At 44.9% G+C, this 18,648-nt stretch overlaps 1 protein-coding gene across 2 annotated transcripts in view; it reads right to left on the bottom strand.

Moving 5' to 3' along the window:
* The window catches only part of SMARCC1 (SWI/SNF related BAF chromatin remodeling complex subunit C1), a 100,834-nt gene that overhangs the window by 39,522 nt on the left and 42,664 nt on the right, over nt 1–18,648 (bottom strand). For both annotated transcript variants that reach the window (XM_086614436.1, XM_086614435.1), the window contains 6 exons: nt 15,850–15,963; nt 15,073–15,226; nt 14,141–14,254; nt 11,880–11,939; nt 5,742–6,000; nt 4,311–4,472 (listed from right to left, as the gene is read on the bottom strand). In XM_086614436.1, the coding sequence (XP_086470562.1) occupies nt 4,311–4,472; nt 5,742–6,000; nt 11,880–11,939; nt 14,141–14,254; nt 15,073–15,226; nt 15,850–15,963 (863 nt within the window). The remainder of the gene's footprint in view (nt 1–4,310; nt 4,473–5,741; nt 6,001–11,879; nt 11,940–14,140; nt 14,255–15,072; nt 15,227–15,849; nt 15,964–18,648) is intronic.

The following is an 18,648-nucleotide window of genomic DNA, read 5'->3' as shown; positions in this document are numbered from 1 at the left end:
GCAACACACACAACCTGCCAAAAGTCAAGCTGGAATATTAATATTTAATCGAGAGGAAATATCCTATAGCTATGGAAAAATCCTGCGTCTGAATACGATAATTACGTTATCGTGTAAACCATAATTTACATTTTCCGCAGCCACCAGAGCTCCCTCTGTTTCTGTTTCCCACAGCTTGCAGGCGTACAGCACGACAACCAGGTGGGCTTCCACGGAGGAGGCTGGAGAGCTCAGAGAAAGCTGCTGCAGCTTTCAGGCGAGCCCCACGAGTCCATCACAAGAGGACCGACGGGCTCCGTCCGCCGGTGGTGCAGAACCAGCTCCCAGGCACCTGGATACTGGATACACGCAAAGTGGATGAAGCACTCGGAGTCATAGAATCATGGAATGGTTTGGGTTGGAAGGGACCTTAAAGATCATCCAGTTCCAACCCCCCTGCCACGGGCAGGGACACCCTCCACTACACCAGGTTGCCCAAAGCCCCATCCAACCTGGCCTTGAACACTGCCAGGGATGGGGCAAGTCGTTCGGTTTTGTTTCGACTTGTTTCAAGTCGGTTCGTTTCGGCAACGCTCGTGTTATTTCAGAATCAAAGCACGTCCTGGAGACCACAAGAGAAATCATCCTGCCAAAAATGAAATGCCGTAACTTCTCCTGTGTACATGTGTGGTTTTCTAGGATGTGTATTTGAGAACGATACAAAATCATCCACAAAACGTTAAATTTTACCATCCATTTAAATCGCTTACGGTTGTAGTGGAGCCAGTAAATCAGACCACTGTTCCCTCAGTGCCTGCTGTCACAGAAGAGCTACAGCTTGAAGCATCCACACTCTTCTGTCGGTGGAAATACTTCCAGTGAAATGCTTGTTACAGTAACACCTAAAGGTGCCTCCAGTACAGGCACTTCGAGCCTGCTTCCTGCGGGACACACGCACGCAGCCAGTGTAGCTCATGGCCTTTGGAAAGCCATTAAGAAGCACACATACTCAGCGAAGACTTAATTGAAACTAAGTATCATGGGCGTACTGAGTATTTCCCTTCTCTGGAGCTTAATCACTAGCCTGAAGAGCCAGGATGCCTTGTTTGCTCTCCTCAGTTTGTTTTTAGTAAAAAAAATGCAGAGCATCCTCACCTACCATACTCGATAACCTACAGTGGGGCACTATCTTGGAAAGCAAAAGAAAAAAAAAAAGAAAAAAAGAAAAAGAATCACAGAAAAACCATTCTGGAAGGAACCGTTCTGGGTTGGAAGGGACCTCAAAGATCATGAGGCTTTGGGCAACCTGGTGTAGTGGAGGGTTTCCCTGCCCATGGCAGGGGGGTTGGAACTGGATGATCTTGAAGGTCCCTTCCAACCCAAACCATTCTATGATCACCCAGTTCCAACCCCTCTGCCATGGGCAGGGACACCCTCCACTACACCAGGTTGCCTAAAGCCCCATCCAACCTGGCCTGGAACACTGCCAGGGATGGGGCAGCCACAGCTTCTCTGGGCAACCTGTGCCAGTGCCTCACCACCCTCAGAGGGAAGAATTTTTCCCTCAGATCCCATCAAAATCTCCCCTCTTCCAGTTCAAAGCCATCACCCCATGTCCTGTCACTACACGCCCCTGTCCAAAGCCCCTCTCCAGCCTTCTTGAAGCCCCTTTAGGTACTGGAAGGTGCTAGAAGATCACCCCGGAGCCTTCTCTTCTCCAGGCTGAACAGCCCCAACTCTCTCAGCCTGTCTCCAGAGCAGAGGTGTCTGCCACACTTACCACAGCATCCGAACCACTCGAGTCTCCTCTTAACTCTACTGAAGCCTGACTACATCAATTCAAAAGGAACCACCATCAGCTTTTAGAAAAACTAACAACGAAGACTTAAAAGAGGAGGTTCTTTGATACTAACATCAGCTCCTGTAACCTGTTCCAGTCATATTTTCCCCTTTTGCATTCTACATTGACTGTAATTCACCAATATTAAGAGTTTTTCAATTATTATGGAGCCATGATTTAGTATTACATTCTCTGAGGACAGGCTGAGAGAGTTGGGGTTGTTCAGCTTGGAGAAAAGAAGGCTGCGGGGAGACCTAAGAGCCTTCCAGTACCTAAAGGGGCTACACCACCTACCTGGTGTAGTGAAGGGTGCCCCTGCCCATGGCAGCGGGGTTGGAACTGGATGATCTTGAAGGTCTCTTCCAACCCAAACCAGTCTATGATTCTATTATTTCTAAAACATAACGACTGATGAACTTTAATTATAGTAATGAACCCCAAGTAGATATTTTTAGATATCTATAGTGACATTCAGATAGAAAACTTCAGGTCTAGCCACGCAAAAGCACAGCTCCATTTCAGCAGTCGCACACCACAACACTGTACTTCAACGTACCAACCACACCTCTGCAAGTGCACGCTATGGATTCCCCCGAGCCCTGCGGTGCAAAGCTGTTTTGGAGGTGGAAGGCACCGCAGATTGTGGAGTGACCCAGTTCACTCTTGCTGAGCAGCTCCCCCAGGGAGAACCATCTGCTGTTGTCCTAATTTATTCCATTAGTCACAGCCCAATACAAATCGCATTAACTATAAGAGGGCAGCGTTACTTATGGAACTCACCACGCAGCTCATTCAGAAACCATCATGCTCTGGTCATCTGCTTCCCAACTCCCCATATTAAGTGACAAGCACCTCAGAATCTCTATCTGCAACTTGTGTGCAAATTCTCCTAGAGAAAGGGCTAACCTACAGACTAGTGACGTCACCAGCGATGTGGCAATGGCAAACCTCCGCGGTCGTGCTGCGGGATTAAGAATTAAGACTCAAAGCAGCACACGTGCTACAGAGGCCCTTAACACGTACGTGCAACAGTGAAGCCCGTACTTGGACAATATGGAAAACCAAAAACCCAGGAAGAAAAACTTAACTGAAGCTGAGCTTATTTTAAAATCAGCATCCAACTTAGTCGCGGATGGAATAACGCGTAGATTTGTTTTGCAGTAGATCGGAAAACAAAAGCAGGGCTGCGATGTTTGCTGTCGGTTCTGCGCAACACGGCACTGCAGAACGGGGAGAAGCAGACATTCCAGACACCAGTGCTCCCCTTCCAGCACATACTCCACGTCTTCCCAAAGCACTGACCTGCCTCCCATCAAGTCTGTCCCACTGAGTGTAAAACTGAAAAACGCAACAGGAGGACTGAGTCGTCTGTTAACTTCTTTTCTACTTAAAAAATACCTTCGTGAGTGAAGTGGTATTTTTAAAATCTAATTTAAAAGTGTGGTTTTACAATGGGCATTCAGTCCCACAAACAGTAGATGTACATCTTCACCTGCGTGACTGGCAGCCGGTAACGGAACAGCACGGGAACACACCGGTCCCTTATGACCCCATCACACAACCCGGCACCTTGCTCACGTCTCTAGATGGGGTGACAGTTGGTCAACTACAAGATGCACAAGCACAGCCCAAATCAAACCCTCCAGCCAATCTAGATTACACTCTGCTCAGTTTTACCCAAAGCCATAGGTGCCTTTAAATATCCAGTCACTAAATTCACTGAAATCATTTGTGATAAGCTGAACAAAACAGCAGCCAACCAAGCAGGAGAGAAAATTAAAGGCCTACAGACAAGTCGGTAGATCCGTACCAAACTCAAGAGGTGAAAGTCAGTAGGGACGTAGTGAAACGTGAGCGCCTATTTTACTGTTGGGGAGCCAAAATAGAGTCAAACAGGAAGGGGTTAAACAGTGATTTCACTTCACAGGGAGTTCTCACAACATAGGCTTTTACTTTCCCTAATAAATAAATTTGCAACTGTCACAGTTTCAGGTAACAGACTTCAGACAAGTTTCTGCTGAATACTCCAGAAAACAGCTCGATTGACACCGAGCCCTAAAACAAGAGCCTGTTAGTACGGCTGTGTAATGTACAACGACCAGAGCCAAGAACCGTGGCGTTACTGGGTACCAGTCCACCATTCAGTAAGTTGTTCCTCGTCTGCTACCACCACGGTTAGCGATGTACTCGGAGTACCGGACTTAAAACTGGTTACCAAAAGGTGGGATATATAACGTTATGGATTCATATACAAAGAGCCACTAAAACTGTTTGCTTTATTGCAGCTATCATGCTAGAAAGGCAGCGCCATCTAACTGCTCTAACACCCACACAACGGGCACGAAGCGTTCTGCTCCGGCGTTTTTGCCCGTTCAACTCTGAGCATCCCAAGCAACGGCCCTTCCATGCAGCGAGAGTAGGAAAAAAATTGCTAAAAAATGCCTAAGGAACCCAATCTGCAGAACTTCCTGCGTTTTGACGGACAGCCTACCGATTTTCTCCGGCTCATCAGGACCTGTTCCGGCAATGCAGCTGCTCTCTAGTCCGTACGTTGGATCCACCTTCCCAGAGGCTCTTGCTGCTTCCTGTACCTTCTTCACGTGAGCTTCAACGAGCTCCAGTGGCACCTCCTCTCTGACCCGAGAAAACTCCTCTGTTAAAAACGACACAGAAAACGTTACATCGCGAGGGTTTCAAGGCAAACTAAAAGTTACGATTTTCTCTGATCAATGCGCAGGTGAATCTCGTGACAAAGTGAATTCTCAAATATCTAAGTTCTTTCTTTTCACATTAGGTAGTTGATTTTCGCTCACAAAAGTGGTATCGTGTCCTGGGCTGTATCAAAGGAGCGTGGCCAGCAGGTTGAGGGAAGTGATTCTGCCCCTCTACTCAGCTCTCGTGAGACCCCACCTGGAATGCTGTGTTCAGCTCTGGAGTCCCCAACACAAGAAGGACATGGAGCTACTGGAGCAAGTCCAGAGGAGGCCACGAAGATGATCCAAGGGCTGGAGCACCTCTGCTCTGGAGACAGGCTGAGAGAGTTGGGGCTGTTCAGCCTGGAGAAGAGAAGGCTCCGGGGTGATCTTATAGCAGCTTTCCAGTACCTAAAGGGGCTACAGGAAAGCTGGAGAGGGGCTTTTTACAAGGGCGTGTAGTGATAGGACATGGGGTAATGGCTTTAAACTGAAAGAGGGGAGATTTAGGTTAGATATAAGAAAGAAATTTTTCACTCTGAGAGTGGTGAGGCAGTGGAACAGGTTGCCCAGAGAAGCTGTGGCTGCCCCATCCCTGGCAGTGTTCCAGGCCAGGTTGGATGGAGCTTTGGGCAACCTGGTGTAGTGGAGGGTGTCCCTGCCCATGGCAGGGGGGTTGGAACTAGATGATCTTAGAGGTCCCTTCCAACCCAAACCATTCTATGATTCTATGGTAGTTAAAAGAGTCTCTTCCCAATTATGTAACGTTGTCTTTTATGTGGAAAAATAAGGAGAAAAGTGAAAGGAACTCTTTCATGACGTTTCTCACGGGACACAAGTAACTGGCAGATAATTTCACACGAGCAGAACAGGACAGTTTAGCACTGTGCATGTAGCCCATAGCTACACTAAGGACAGCGGGCACCGTAACACCGACCCGGTGATGCCTGCAAACGCTGTTAACAGCAACGAGCACAGAAGGGCAGAACAAGCCCCTGTCAGACACTCAGTGCCATCCAAGTGCTATTCTAACCTGCCTGCAAATTGGCAGGTTCAGGAACAACAGATCACAAAAATGCATATCAGTAGATCTGCTTTCTATACAAATGTACATTTATTTTTACAACTTATTATCCACCCTGACGAAACTCCAGAACCAGCTGGTTGCAAGAGCAAAAGAGCAAAGTCGTAAAGACAGAGTGACAAAAATTGCTGGGGTGAACCCACACCTAAAGCAGCCTTCGCCGCGGCTGATGCCACGCGGGGATCCACCACCGACGCCAGAAAAGCGACTGTGCTCATCACCGGATTGCCGGACTGGCTGAAGGGCACGGGCTGGTACGCCAGCGGGCCCAGGGAGGCATCGGAGTTCTCCAGGTAAGGGTCCTCGATCGGGAGTCTCAGAAAATGCAGAATGCACTCGTCCTGGGTACGGCTCCCGACGTGCTCCGAGACTTTGTTCCAGTCATCTTTGTACATCTCCAGAGCCTGCGGAAGATGGAAATCATTGTATGTACATTGACTGCTCCGGGGGGAAAAACCCTCTACTTTATGCAGAAACATTTTCAATACTACTTATTTCCATGATGGAACAATAAATCGGGATCAGACAACTATTTAAAACCATTTTTTTTTTCGGTAGCAAAATTATTCTGCATAAGAAATATGAACATCTCACTGGGACAGCAGCTAAATTTAAACTGCAGTGATCATCACACGAGTTTTATGCTGTTGCTATATCAAAAAGAATTGTCAGAAGATTTGAGATTTACTAATAATATTTGCATAGTTCGCGTTTCCCCGTTTTGCTTTCACACGTAAAGCTTTACAGAGGAATAAGTTTGCTTATCCGACCGAATCTCAGCACCTCTTTTAATTCCCGTAACTACTTCCCGTGAGGACACTCCTGTGCTCTCTAATTTGTGTCCTAACACACTAAGTTTGGGGCAGAAATGGTATTTATTTCATATACATACACAACACCTATGCTGGTGGAGTCCAGTTTTCAGATCCAACAGATGTTATGAAAATTTAAGAGCATCAAACCAATATAACAGGGGGAAATAAAAAAAAAAAAAAAAAAAAAGGAAAGCACATTCTATATCATGGCCAGAAAATATTAGTTCCTAGCAACTGTTAACCAGTCTGATTTTTTTTATGCATTCAGGTTAACAAATCGTTATTATGTAAATAAGCCACCCGATAAAGTAAGAAATTCTGGATTAAATCAAAGATTTTGCAATTCAGAATTTCAGTCACTTTGAAAGTTAATTCAGAAAACTCTTAACAATGTTCAGTAACGAGCTCCTGAAGTCCCCGCAGTGGTTTTTGAAAAACTAACAAATTAGTACTGTAAAAACCCAAAGCAGCAGCTGAAGAGAATATTATCCCTTAACAAGCTTTTTTTTTTTCCTCCTGAAAACTAGCTTAGTTAAGCATTTGGATAGTGTAAAATAAATGCTGAAGTATCCTAAATCATTAACTTTTACATTACTGAGACGATTTATGGTCCAGTCACCTAGAAAAAGTACCAGGCCATTTGAGATGTAGGTAAAATATGTTAAAACTCAGAAATGAAAATGGGATCTGCAACTGGCAGGCGTAACAGATGTCTTCTGAAAATACTTAATGCCAGAGGCACGAGCAAACCTTTCTGTTTGAGTTGCAGATCCCATTTTCATTTTGAAGTTTAACATATTTGGCCAAGAAGTTGGTTTTTTACTTACACTATACGTCCTCTACAACAAAGGTAAGTAGCTTCTGCGTAGCTTCACGGCAGTTTTGGCCATACCCGGGGTAGGAGGACGAACAGAATCTGAAGCAGGTACTATTAGATTGCTTGGAAGATCCCTATGATACGTCCTTGTTGACTTGCTGGCTACCAGAGAGGCTGCCTTGGACTTTAAGGCACCTCTTTGCCGGTATAAGAAGTTTAAGAAGGCACAGGAATCACCCCCCTCCCTAACTAACTCCTCTCGACAACGGAGTTTCCCCAAATAAGCAGCATGTCCATTTAAGCGTGAACGTTCAGAAAAACATGAAGCTGATGGTTTTTCAATACTTGAAATCTTTCCCACAAGGCTGAGAACTACCAGGAACGGAAACCTTCAGGGTAACACGCAAGACTGACTTGGCTTTCCACATGCACAACCTTTCATAGATTCATAGATTCATAGATTTCTAGGTTGGAAAAGACCTTAGAGATCATCGAGTCCAACCATCCCTAATCCCCATTAAACCATATCCTCAAGTAGCTCTACAACGGCAGAACTCAGAGTTGGCCTGTATGTCAGACATCACGACACGGATACATCCAACATCAGACATGGCCAGTAGGTCGGGGGAGGGGATTCTGCCCCTCTGCTCTGCTCTCGGGAGACCCCCCTGCAGTGCTGCCTTCAGCTCTGGGGGCCCCAACACCAGAAGGACATGGAGCTGCTGGAGCGGGGCCAGAGGAGGCCACGGAGATGATGGGAGGGCTGGAGTACCTCTGCTCTGGAGACAGACTGGGAGAGTTGGGGCTGTTCAGCCTGGAGAAGACAAGGCTCTGGGGAGACCTTCCAGCAACTTCCAGTGCCTAAAGGGGCTACAGGAAAGCTGGAGAGGGGCTTTGGACAAGAGTGTGGAGTGAGAGGGCACGGGGCAATGGCTTTGAACTGGAAGAGGGGAGATTTCAATGTGATCTGAGGAAGAAATTCTTCCCTCTGAGGGTGGTGAGGCACTGGCACAGGTTGCTCAGAGAAGCTGTAGATGCCCCATCCCTGGAAGTGTTGCAGGCCAGGTTGGTTGGGGCTTTGGGCAACCTGGTGTAGTGGAAGGTGTCCCTGCCCATGGCAGGGGGTTGGAACCGGATGATCTTGAAGGTCCCTTCCAATCCAAACCAGTCTGGGATTCTATGTATGAGTAGCGCACACACAGTTGGTACGCTGGATGCTTCAGCAGAGTTACTGGTGACAAACAGAAGACAAACTGAGCCATATGTTAAGAGCTCCCCAACCTGGGAAGGGACATTTCCACAAAACAAGTTACTATCTCTCTCTCTCTCTCTCTATATATATATATATACACACACACACACATATATATGAAGGTTGTGTATTCAGAAGACAATCGCCTGCAGGACTACACATCAACCAGTCTTTTTCATCAACAATAAATATTTTTTTTTAAAAATCCAGGAGTTTCCAAACATACTGTTTTCTTCACAGCAGTTCTGGAGGAAAAGCGTTTCATATTTTTTTTTGCAGCTGATACATAAGCTGCGAGAATTCTTCAAAGACAAAGTAATCTACCTGAACAGGACCCTTGGGCATGTGGTGGATGTTGAAGGTCAGCTGGGGAAAAAGCGCAAGCTCGGTAACATTTTCAAAGACGTGGAAGAAGACGGAGTAAAAGGACAGAGGAGTTAAAGCCGAGAGCGTCAGAGATCCAACGGGCACTGAACAAATTAGAGGGAAAAAAAAGATCCAGTTGGCTGCAGCGGGTGGAGCTTTTTAGCCCCTGGATCTGAAAGCAGTTTAAGCTTCACCTGAAAGCAGTTTTCAGCTTTCCTCTCTCAAAGCTGAGAGAGGTGTCACTGCTTAAATTGGGTGGGGAGGAGAGAAGAAACCCCAGTATACCTTCAGAAGGTCACCGGTTCCCTGCTCCTTCCCTTCCCTTAAAACACTGGGTGTAAGATTAGCTGGATCAGTATCGGACTATGGGAACGCTGTGCTCTAACAGAGCTTACCCAGATGGAAAGAACATTATGGGAACTGTTGAAGACCATCAGTTAGACAACGTGAAAGCGTTCTGAAAGCTCAATGGAAATAACAACTTGGTTTGGGAACGAACAAAGGACAGAGTATATCAGACCGCCCGGTCCACCCCGTGGGAATCAACGGTCCCCAAGTGTTTATTTCTCCCCACCTCTGCCTGATCTTGTCCAGGTGTTTCAAGGAACAAGAACGTGCTTAGTTCACCGGGTCATACTCTTGGGAAATCTTTACTCAACAGTCAGCCCTCATTTCCCTCTCCCTAACACCATCTCGGTGCTGTAAGTTATGTGCCACTGTCTATCCATTTTTAATCACACTAGCACAGAAGATCAGCTTTGCTTTTCATGGCCATGCAGGGGTTGGGTTGGTTTCTTTTTTTTTTTTTTTTTCCTCCCCTCCTCATTCTCCTTCATTGCTTGTTATTTTTCTGCTCGATGAACTAGCTCTCTCAATAGTTGTCCTTACTATAAATAGCTGCAAATGCACTTAACTATGCAAGAATAGTGCTCCGTGGGGATACAGAGCAGCAGTGTGGCAGGGAAGATGATTCTAGGAGGAAAACAGTATTTCCTCCCCCCAATTTATTCAGTCAACAGGCAAAAGGACAATAATTATTTTAGATAAGATTTATTCTTTGGAACTTCACTGCATATATATTTGCCCAAAGCTACCCTGAGGATTTAATTGGACTGAGCTGGCTTGTTATAGCTGAATTACTTATGCTTGAACTGATATACTCCTTACTGATTTATTTATAAGTTAAATCCGCGAAGAATGAAGAATAAAAACATTATTAATTTAAACTCACATTAAATAAAATTGCAATCTCAAGACTTAGGGGGTTTTTTGGTTTGTTTTTTAAAACAAGGAATACGACATCTGGATTATTTCACTAGGCTACTACTTGCTATGTATGACCATAAGCTACAAACATATAAAAGAATGAATTTTAAATATTAATACTAGTAAGGAAAGAAGCCAGGATATCGAGATATTACTCTTATTTCTCCATACAAGAACTCCACGAAAGACATCTCAGCTGTTTTCACCCTATAAGCAGAATTTTTCCACGTGTCAATAGAAAAGTATCAGCCAAACAGTGTGTATCAACCTAACATAAACCCAAATAAATAAATATCTGTTTGGGCTGTCTGAGAAACACACTTCCATACCTGTGAAGGCTGGATCAGAGTATGCTGCTGATTAGGCACTTTGGCTAGCTCAGAAAAGAAGCCACACAGAGGCCAAGTATTGTTCAGCACCATCAAGCACTGTCAAGACCAATTGTCTGTGCTTTTCCTTATGAAATTAACTTTCCAATGGGTTTACCGACACGTGGAAAGACAAAAAAGCCAGAACAATCAAGTAATTGCAGTCTGGTTTCAGCTCACTCTGCAAGTAAAAACAAACACAAAAAAATCCCCCAAACTGGAATTCTTACACCAGAACTCTGAATTAAATAAAAGGAGAAAAATCAACCACCCAACCTCTACATGAAGAAAACATTCCTGTAAGAGAAAGCTAGATAGGCAATAATTTCTTTATAGGAAGTGGCAGCACATTAATTATTTCAGGCAACCGAGATTGTTCTTCTGATGAAGCACTATGAAAAAAACCCGCTGCCCTGATGTCAGTGTGAAAGACTAGAACATCCTTCTGCAGTGCCCTTCATGGTGGTTTTCATCCTAGACTGGAACACCAAGAGACCTGACAACTACCGTGTGGTTCGAGGGCATCAGATCAGGCAATCTGGGAACACGGACTGGATTCCAGCCTGCTACCAGTTCGTTGACATCATTTTTACAGTACCAATGTGATTTGAGTCATCTCGGGTACATTTCTCGAAGACTTTCGGAAAATGCTTAAAGAATACGTCAAGTGCAGCTATGTGGCAAAGGAATGAGGAGACGTATGGGACTAAAGGGCAACCAAATAAAAAGCTTCTGTTAGTGGCAAGAGACAGAAAACAGACTCATCTGTTTCTTAATCATTTGAACTTCAAATAATAGCACTTTCGCTTAAGATGCTATGGTACAGCCAGGAACTTGTAAATATTATCAAAATTTCAAAATATTCATCCTAGTGGCAAGTAAACCATTACTTGAAAGGCATTTATTTCATTCTGTTTAGTCACTTCTGTTTAATGAAAAGACCTCTCTGCCCTGCAAGATCTGTTTTTGAGTTGATGCAAACATTCTTAAATAATTCCATTTCTGGCTGACAGGAACAAGTCAGAACTGGACCTTCAAGTACACAAAGCCCCTCTACTACACAGATGTTACTGCCATCTCTTTTTAGTACGAGCATTCTCATAGCCACGCTGGTCAAATAAAGAGATATGGTTTGGAGGGAGAGCTGTAACCTTCTACCAATTCAAAAGCCAAAACCACAACAGAAAGGCAGATACTCAACCACTCCCCTCCGCCAGCTATGCCAGTCGAGTCCCAAGAGCTTGCTTCCCACTATACACCCTGCTTCACTATTCCAGTTTCTGTAAAAGCATGCAGTTCTCATCTAAATCCACTTAAAAAAAAAAATTGTTTAACCTACATGGAGATTTTAAAAGCATGTAATATCCAGCATGTTTTGGTTTCACCCTCACGAACTTACTTCTAACAGCAGCAACGTCTCTTGTTCTGTCCATTCTCTTCCAGCACTGGCACCTTTACTCTACAAAAGATGGAGAAAAAAAGTGAAACCCAGGTCTTTTTGCACAGAACTTTCCAGAAGCAAACACTAAGAAGGAAAGGGGAAGATGTACCTTTCACAACCTCCCTACTACAGCTGACCAACCCTGGCTTATCTCGCGCAGCGGTTCGCTTCACACCATTTACTTACGGAGCCCCGGCACGCGGGCGAGCACGTTCCTGCAGCCTCTGCGGAGGCTGGGCATTACAGATCCCACCTCCCCAACATGTTCAGAACCACCTGCAACTCCTCTTTTATTCCAAGCTAAAGCAAAGTGGGTTTGTACCCTTTTCTCCTGGCTCCCGACTATCTTTGTTTGCACATCCAGCAAACAGAGACGACGATATTCCTAAATAATAAAAACTCTTCGGAGTGCTGATGGCATTCTGGTCAGCTTGAGTTTGGCCAGTAAAGTTAAGACAAGAAGAGAGCAGCTTACACAAAGCATTCTACAGAGCGGCAGCCAACGGACATAACGGAATTATCTAACCCCCCAGCTGCCGTACAGCCGCAGGTATTGCTCATTTCAGGCGCATATCTGGAATTCTCTGAGCTTACAGGGCACCTTTCTCAACAGAATAGGGCTCTTGTCGATGGAACTTCAGCCCCCATCAAGCCTCTGCTTCCACAGCACACAGACTGGACTGTGTGAGGTGTATGCTGATCCAAACAAAAGTTCACTTATCTAAAAGTTCATCAGTAACTTGGTAAAAAAAGGGATAAACCTTTGCAAGTCAGAGGAGCTATCCGAAAAGACGGAGTAATTGCAGCAAGATGATCTGCAAATTTAGCAATCACTTGTGCCAAAAGGTGCTGCTCCCAAATCTCTCCCTCATGGTTAATTCCTGAGGTTTCCTGAAAGTTACAGAGCTCTTGATGAAAACTTCCCCTTCCCTGATTACAGACACCCCAACCCATTACATGTCAAATCAAGACAAAAGCAGCTTGTCACCTGCTTAGGACAGATCACCCAGACTGGATGTCTCTGCGTGAGACCACAGCAAAAGGAAAAATGTATTTAGGATAAGTAAATCTATCCTATCTCAAGAAGCATTTCAAACAGACCATCAACCCACAGAGAACGTTCATCAACGTGAGTCATCCAGCAGCTGATTGCTTCTCAAAGAGGCTGGTAGGAACAGCCAAAAAAGCAATTGCCACACACATAAAACAAACAGAGAAATCAACTTCTGCAGACAAATTTGCTCAAATTCATTATTACAGATGCCCCTAAACAGAACCAGAGTCTAGAATCAGTAAAAGATTTATGAATTTGGTGAATATTTTTACCTCTCTACAAGAAAAAGCCACTCCATGAAATGTGATATGGAATCAAGTTTTATAAAAAAATTACAATCTCTAGAACTATCATGTTATGTTGTTTGTTTTTTTTTTTTTTAAATAGTTATTTCTTAGGTGATAAATACTGTATAAATATTTTAAATAATAGTGTATAAATAGTTATCTCTTAGGTTTAAATAGTGATGTCTTAGGACAACGAACACCAGTTACAGAGAATGAGCCTGATACCAGCCCAAGGCAGGCACTCATCAGCAGAACTCTGCAGTCTTCCAGTCTGAAGCCTATGCTGGAGCAGCAAACTGGTATTCCTGCAATACCCCCAAGCACCACCAGGCACACATGCAACAGGAGGAGTTAAGGGCAACAGGTTATGGAATTACCAGTGCCAGTGCAATGGTACCTCAAAACTTTACCTATACAACCAAACAGATTGCAACGATGGTGCTAAAACATCCCCTGCAATGGTTCTGTGACACCTTTCGTAATCGAGCAACTTTCTAGATCCCTCAGTCTGGAAAACCCTGCTCAGACTTGGAAAACAGGTGAGTTAAAGACCCTGCTGAAAGATCTCAGCTTCTGTATTGAATTATGGGACAGTTTGTTGACTCTGAACCATTCCGGTAAAATACGCAATAACGTAAGAGTTCAGTGTCTGGAGACCAACGGTACGGACTGGCTGGGAATAGGCACACGTGTCTACAAAATCAGGTCTCCAACACAACCATAAGTGAGGCATCTCAGCATCCCATGTCGAGACGGAAGAACTCTAAAACGGGAATGGAGGACTAACATAAATTACTCAATGTCATCTAGTGGAGGACGCTTCAGGAAAAAGCCTTAATAGAAGCTGCAGGGAAAAAAAAAAATCCCAACACACTTGCCTTTGCTAAAGTCTTTTTTGAGTAAATGTCTGTGCGAAGTCCAAAGTTCTGCAGGTCAGTGGGCTTCTCTTTGTTTTTCTCAGGAAAACTCAACATCTGCTGAGCAGCTGGAACCTGTGAACAAACATTACAAGAGAAAGGTGAGCGGGGCAGGAGTTCAAAGCTACTCAAGGTTTTCAGACCAATGTTAAACAGAACACGGACTGAACAAAGAAGTTGAACGTGAGTCTACAGAGATGACTTTACATAGTATCACTTGCATGCAATGCTAGCAGATTTGTTTTAGAGATTCCAGCTACCTGAAACTCTCAACCTAGATGGTTGAGACACAAGAAGGACAACACAAGAAGGGCATGGAGCTGCTGGAGCAGGTCCAGAGGAGGCCACGGAGATCATCTGAGGGCTGGAGCATCTCTGCCATGAAGACAGGCTGAGAGAGTTGGGGCTGTTCAGCCTGGAGAAGAAAAGGCTCCAGGGAGACCTTCCAGCACCTAAAGGGGCTACAGGAAAGCTGGAGAGGGACTTTTTTACAAGGGCGTGTAGTGACAGGACACGGGGCAATGGCTTTAAACTGAAAGAGGGGAGATTTAGATTGGATATAAGGAAGAAATTTTTCATTCAGAGAGTGGTGAGGCACTGGCACAGGTTGCCCAGAGAAGCTGTAGATGCCCCATCCCTGGAAGTGTTCAAGGCCAGGTTGGATGCGGCTTTGGGCAACCTGGTGTAGTGGAGGGTGTCCCTGCCCATGGCAGGGGGGTTGGAACTGGATGGTCTTTGAGGTCCCTTCCAACCCAAACCATTCCATGATTCATTCTATGGACAAAAAAAAGGCAACATTTCACCAAATGGTGCACAAGTTGTTCTACTGACACGTTAAAGGACGTTGGGTGGAGCTAGGGCAAACACGCATGAGCGCGGCGTGCGGGGCTCACCTGCGGCGTGCGGATGTGCAGAGGCATGAGCCCGGAGGGGGTATCGGCCAGCACGTTGAAGTGAGGAGTAGGGGGGGGGCCCATTGCCATGGGACGGCTTTCTGGATCCACCTGGTAGTTAATGAGACCCCACTGCTCCAGAAAAGCATGTACTCTAGGAAACAACGTGACAAATTAAAATCTGAAGAACTAAAGCCTTGCTTATGCTTGACCCTGCAGAAAGGGGACAGCAAAGGAGGCAGTTTATGTTTCTGCATCAAACAGATCCAGAATCTTCTACAGTCCTTCATTAATCACAAACAGCAATACAAGCTTTGTGCAGACTTGACTGCGCTTCAGCACGTTGCATAAAACAAAACATGACATTTTTTGCTGTAAATAACAGGAAATTAATTAATTCAGGACAAAGGCAAAGTAAAGCTAGGGCTGCACACATGGAACCGTTTGCAGACAACGTACGGACTGTGAGCACTGCCCAACCATAAAACTGACATAACTGAACTCCAAAACTGGAATTTCTGAAAAAAAAAAACCCTAAATAATCCCAAGTTAAGATCCGAACTCTACAGGCGCGGTTCAGCAAGCAGAGTATCCCAACTAAAGAACTGTATAAAACAGCCTGGTTACCATTACAGAGGGGCAACTGTCTGCCAACCAACGGCACGATGGCTACTGCCCACGCCTACGCTGTCACACCGGAGCACTTCCACTCCTAACGCAGCTCCCAGGTATTTTTGTTCAAGTGAAGGCAGTGGCTGGAAGATCCATGGCTTTTACCTCATGACAGCGCACACGTCTCCGGTCAGATTCCTTCTGCAGGCAGTGCTGGTCAAGTACTCTTGAGGGTTTAAGCGATAGGTGTCAATCATGAAGTTGCGGTAAGCCAGGTATCTGAAAGGCAATCGATACGTAGCTCATGAACACTGGTGTCCAACGAAGTTCAGAACGTGTTCTAGGACTCACCTTCTCCAAACACCTGTGTCGCTGACAAGCGAACAGCAAGGGGTAATTTTTATTGATGACATTCACAAATCCATATCAAAAGCAAGAGGTAAGTAGAATTTGTTTTCACGATAAATATATATACTGAATACGACCAGTCTCTTCCAGGTTGTTTCATTCTAGATTTTATCTGCATTTAGATGAGCAGCACAGCGAAGCACGCTTCGATTACAAAGCACGCAAATAGTTGTGGGCAAGTAAAACTCAAAAATTACACAACTCAAATGGCTACTTTGATGGTTGCAACCAAAAGCAGCAGTAGTAAGTGTAGGACCAGATGTGTCAGAAGGTAAAAGACAGGACAACTCCTTGAAGCATCTGCTCTTCCAGTACTAGTGATACAAAGGGGAGAGTTAAGCACCTACTCTCACGCCTTTGCTGCAGCTCTACTACAAACATGGGACACGTGCAGTGATCAGGGATGGGCAGATGGTCGTATCTTCTCAGTTTCTGGAAGGCAGACTTTGCATTCTTGGTGGAAATAGGCCGAAAATGGATCCTTGCCCCGCTCCAAATCTCTCTGTGACTACAGCTGTAGCTTGGTCACTAACCAAGTACTCACTCAACAGACTACTAGCTGCAGAAGAAATTACTAGGGTCTGGTTTTCACATGGCAACAGGGTAAATAATTCTCATCAATCCCCTCTGTGAGCCTGGAAGGAAAAAAGCTGTGCAGAAAACCAGAAGTAGTGCCCTGGATGGAACGCTACTGTTTCTGCATGTGGACTTTTTAATGCACAAAAAGATCAACATGGAAAGGTAAGAGAACAGCAAAACGGAGAAGACAAGGTCTTTGAAAAGCAGAGGACAAGAACCCAGAAGCCAGCACAGCCCTCCCCACTCTCCGAGCTGGGAACAACTAAAGCAGAAACGACCTCTCGTGAGAGTCCCATATTCCAAGTAAGCAGGTTTGGGGGTTCGGCCCGTTTCCTGCACCGCAGACATCGCTTCGCAGTCTTTTTCAGTATTTTCAGTAAATTTCTGGAATGTACTAATGCTTCCTAATATAAGTTGTTCACAAGAAAATAAACTAGCATAAAATTATTGCTAGCCCTGTTCTTCAGGTGGAACAAAACCAACCAGCCACGTACAAGCGAGTACCCTACGCGAAGGTGTGTTCAGAACAACGCGTTATAAGCGGATTTCCCTTTGGAAAAGTCATAGAATCATAGAATGGGTTGGGTTGGAAGGGACCTCAAAGATCATCCAGTTCCAACCCCCCTGCCATGGGCAGGGACACCCTCCACTACACCAGGTTGCCCAAAGCCGCATCCAACCTGGCCTTGAACACTGCCAGGGATGGGGCATCCACCAGTTCTCTGGGCAACCTGTTCCAGTGCCTCACCACCCTCAATGTAAAGAATTTCTTTCTTATATCTAACCTAAATCTGCCCTAAAAGTCAAGACAAGGATGTCTCACATGCAAAAGCAGCTGATAACCAAAAAGCAGAAATCATACAGAGATGGAACATCAATGCCTTTCACAGACAAGACATAAGCAGACAGATGTTGCAAGTACACATTCCTGCCAAAATCCCACATCTTCATTCTGACCAAATTATATAGGAGATTTGCTGGAAAAAAAGTTATGGGAGTAGGTGTTGGGCTCCTCCATGTTCAAAGTTTGGTAAGCAAGAAACAAAAAAGGAGCTGCTTCTATAGAGGAACATTCAGGAACATTTTTGAATGCTCCTGGAGAGAACTAGGTCAACACCTGCTCAAGAATAGGTACTTTAAAGCGGTCTTGGCTGCAGAAATTAGTTTAATATTTATTAGTTAAGGTCACATTACCAGGTGAAGAGAGAAGCCTAAGACAGAAACATCCCTAAAGTTTATCCTGAAGGGAGTCTGTCTTCAACAATGACACGACCCATCAGCTAAAACTTGTCAACAGCGAGAAGGGTAAGTCAACTAGTGTTTAGTTGAAATCCCTTTTAAGACAGAAACCATCCCCCAGGCACTGGTGTCACAAGAAGGAACTTGTGTCAGCTTTTGAAACACGGAATTGTGTTTGGCCGGAAAACTAAGCTGGAGGCAAGACATTTCCATTCAGAGGAATGTTTCTATTTTAGCTAAAAAGAAAACACAAAGCCAAGACCACATGCTACTCCTACAATCCCCAAATGGCAACAAAAATACATCTCCAGGATTGGGAGGAGTCTTTAATTTGCTTCCCTCTTCGGCAATAACCAGCAGCAGCTCACGGATGAGTACCAGGAGACCTGATGTTCTGATGTCAATTGAAAAAGGAAGCACGAGATTACACGTGATGACCACATCAATGGCAAATGTGAAAGATGAGCATTTTTTCACAATTCAGTCTGTTTGCAGTCTTAGACACCAAGTCCTAGAAACTCTAAACCAAAAATATGCAGAATAGTAAAACTGATGGAGCAGAGTTAGCATCAAATACATTTCGGATCAAATACATTTTGGAATCACTACGACGCAGCTATAGCTACCTCTGCAACTCAGACATGCAGAGAAGTTGCAAGTAAAGACTATAGACTGAAAATCACCCCGGGTGCCAGAGACCTCAGGAGGTCTCAAAGCCAATCTCCTACTCAAACCATG

This window comes from Tauraco erythrolophus, chromosome 7, assembly GCF_009769465.1.
Source record: "Tauraco erythrolophus isolate bTauEry1 chromosome 7, bTauEry1.pri, whole genome shotgun sequence".
NCBI lineage: Eukaryota > Metazoa > Chordata > Aves > Musophagiformes > Musophagidae > Tauraco > Tauraco erythrolophus.
Note: the sequence above shows the minus strand (reverse complement) of the source record. Positions and strands in the feature narration are given on the sequence as shown.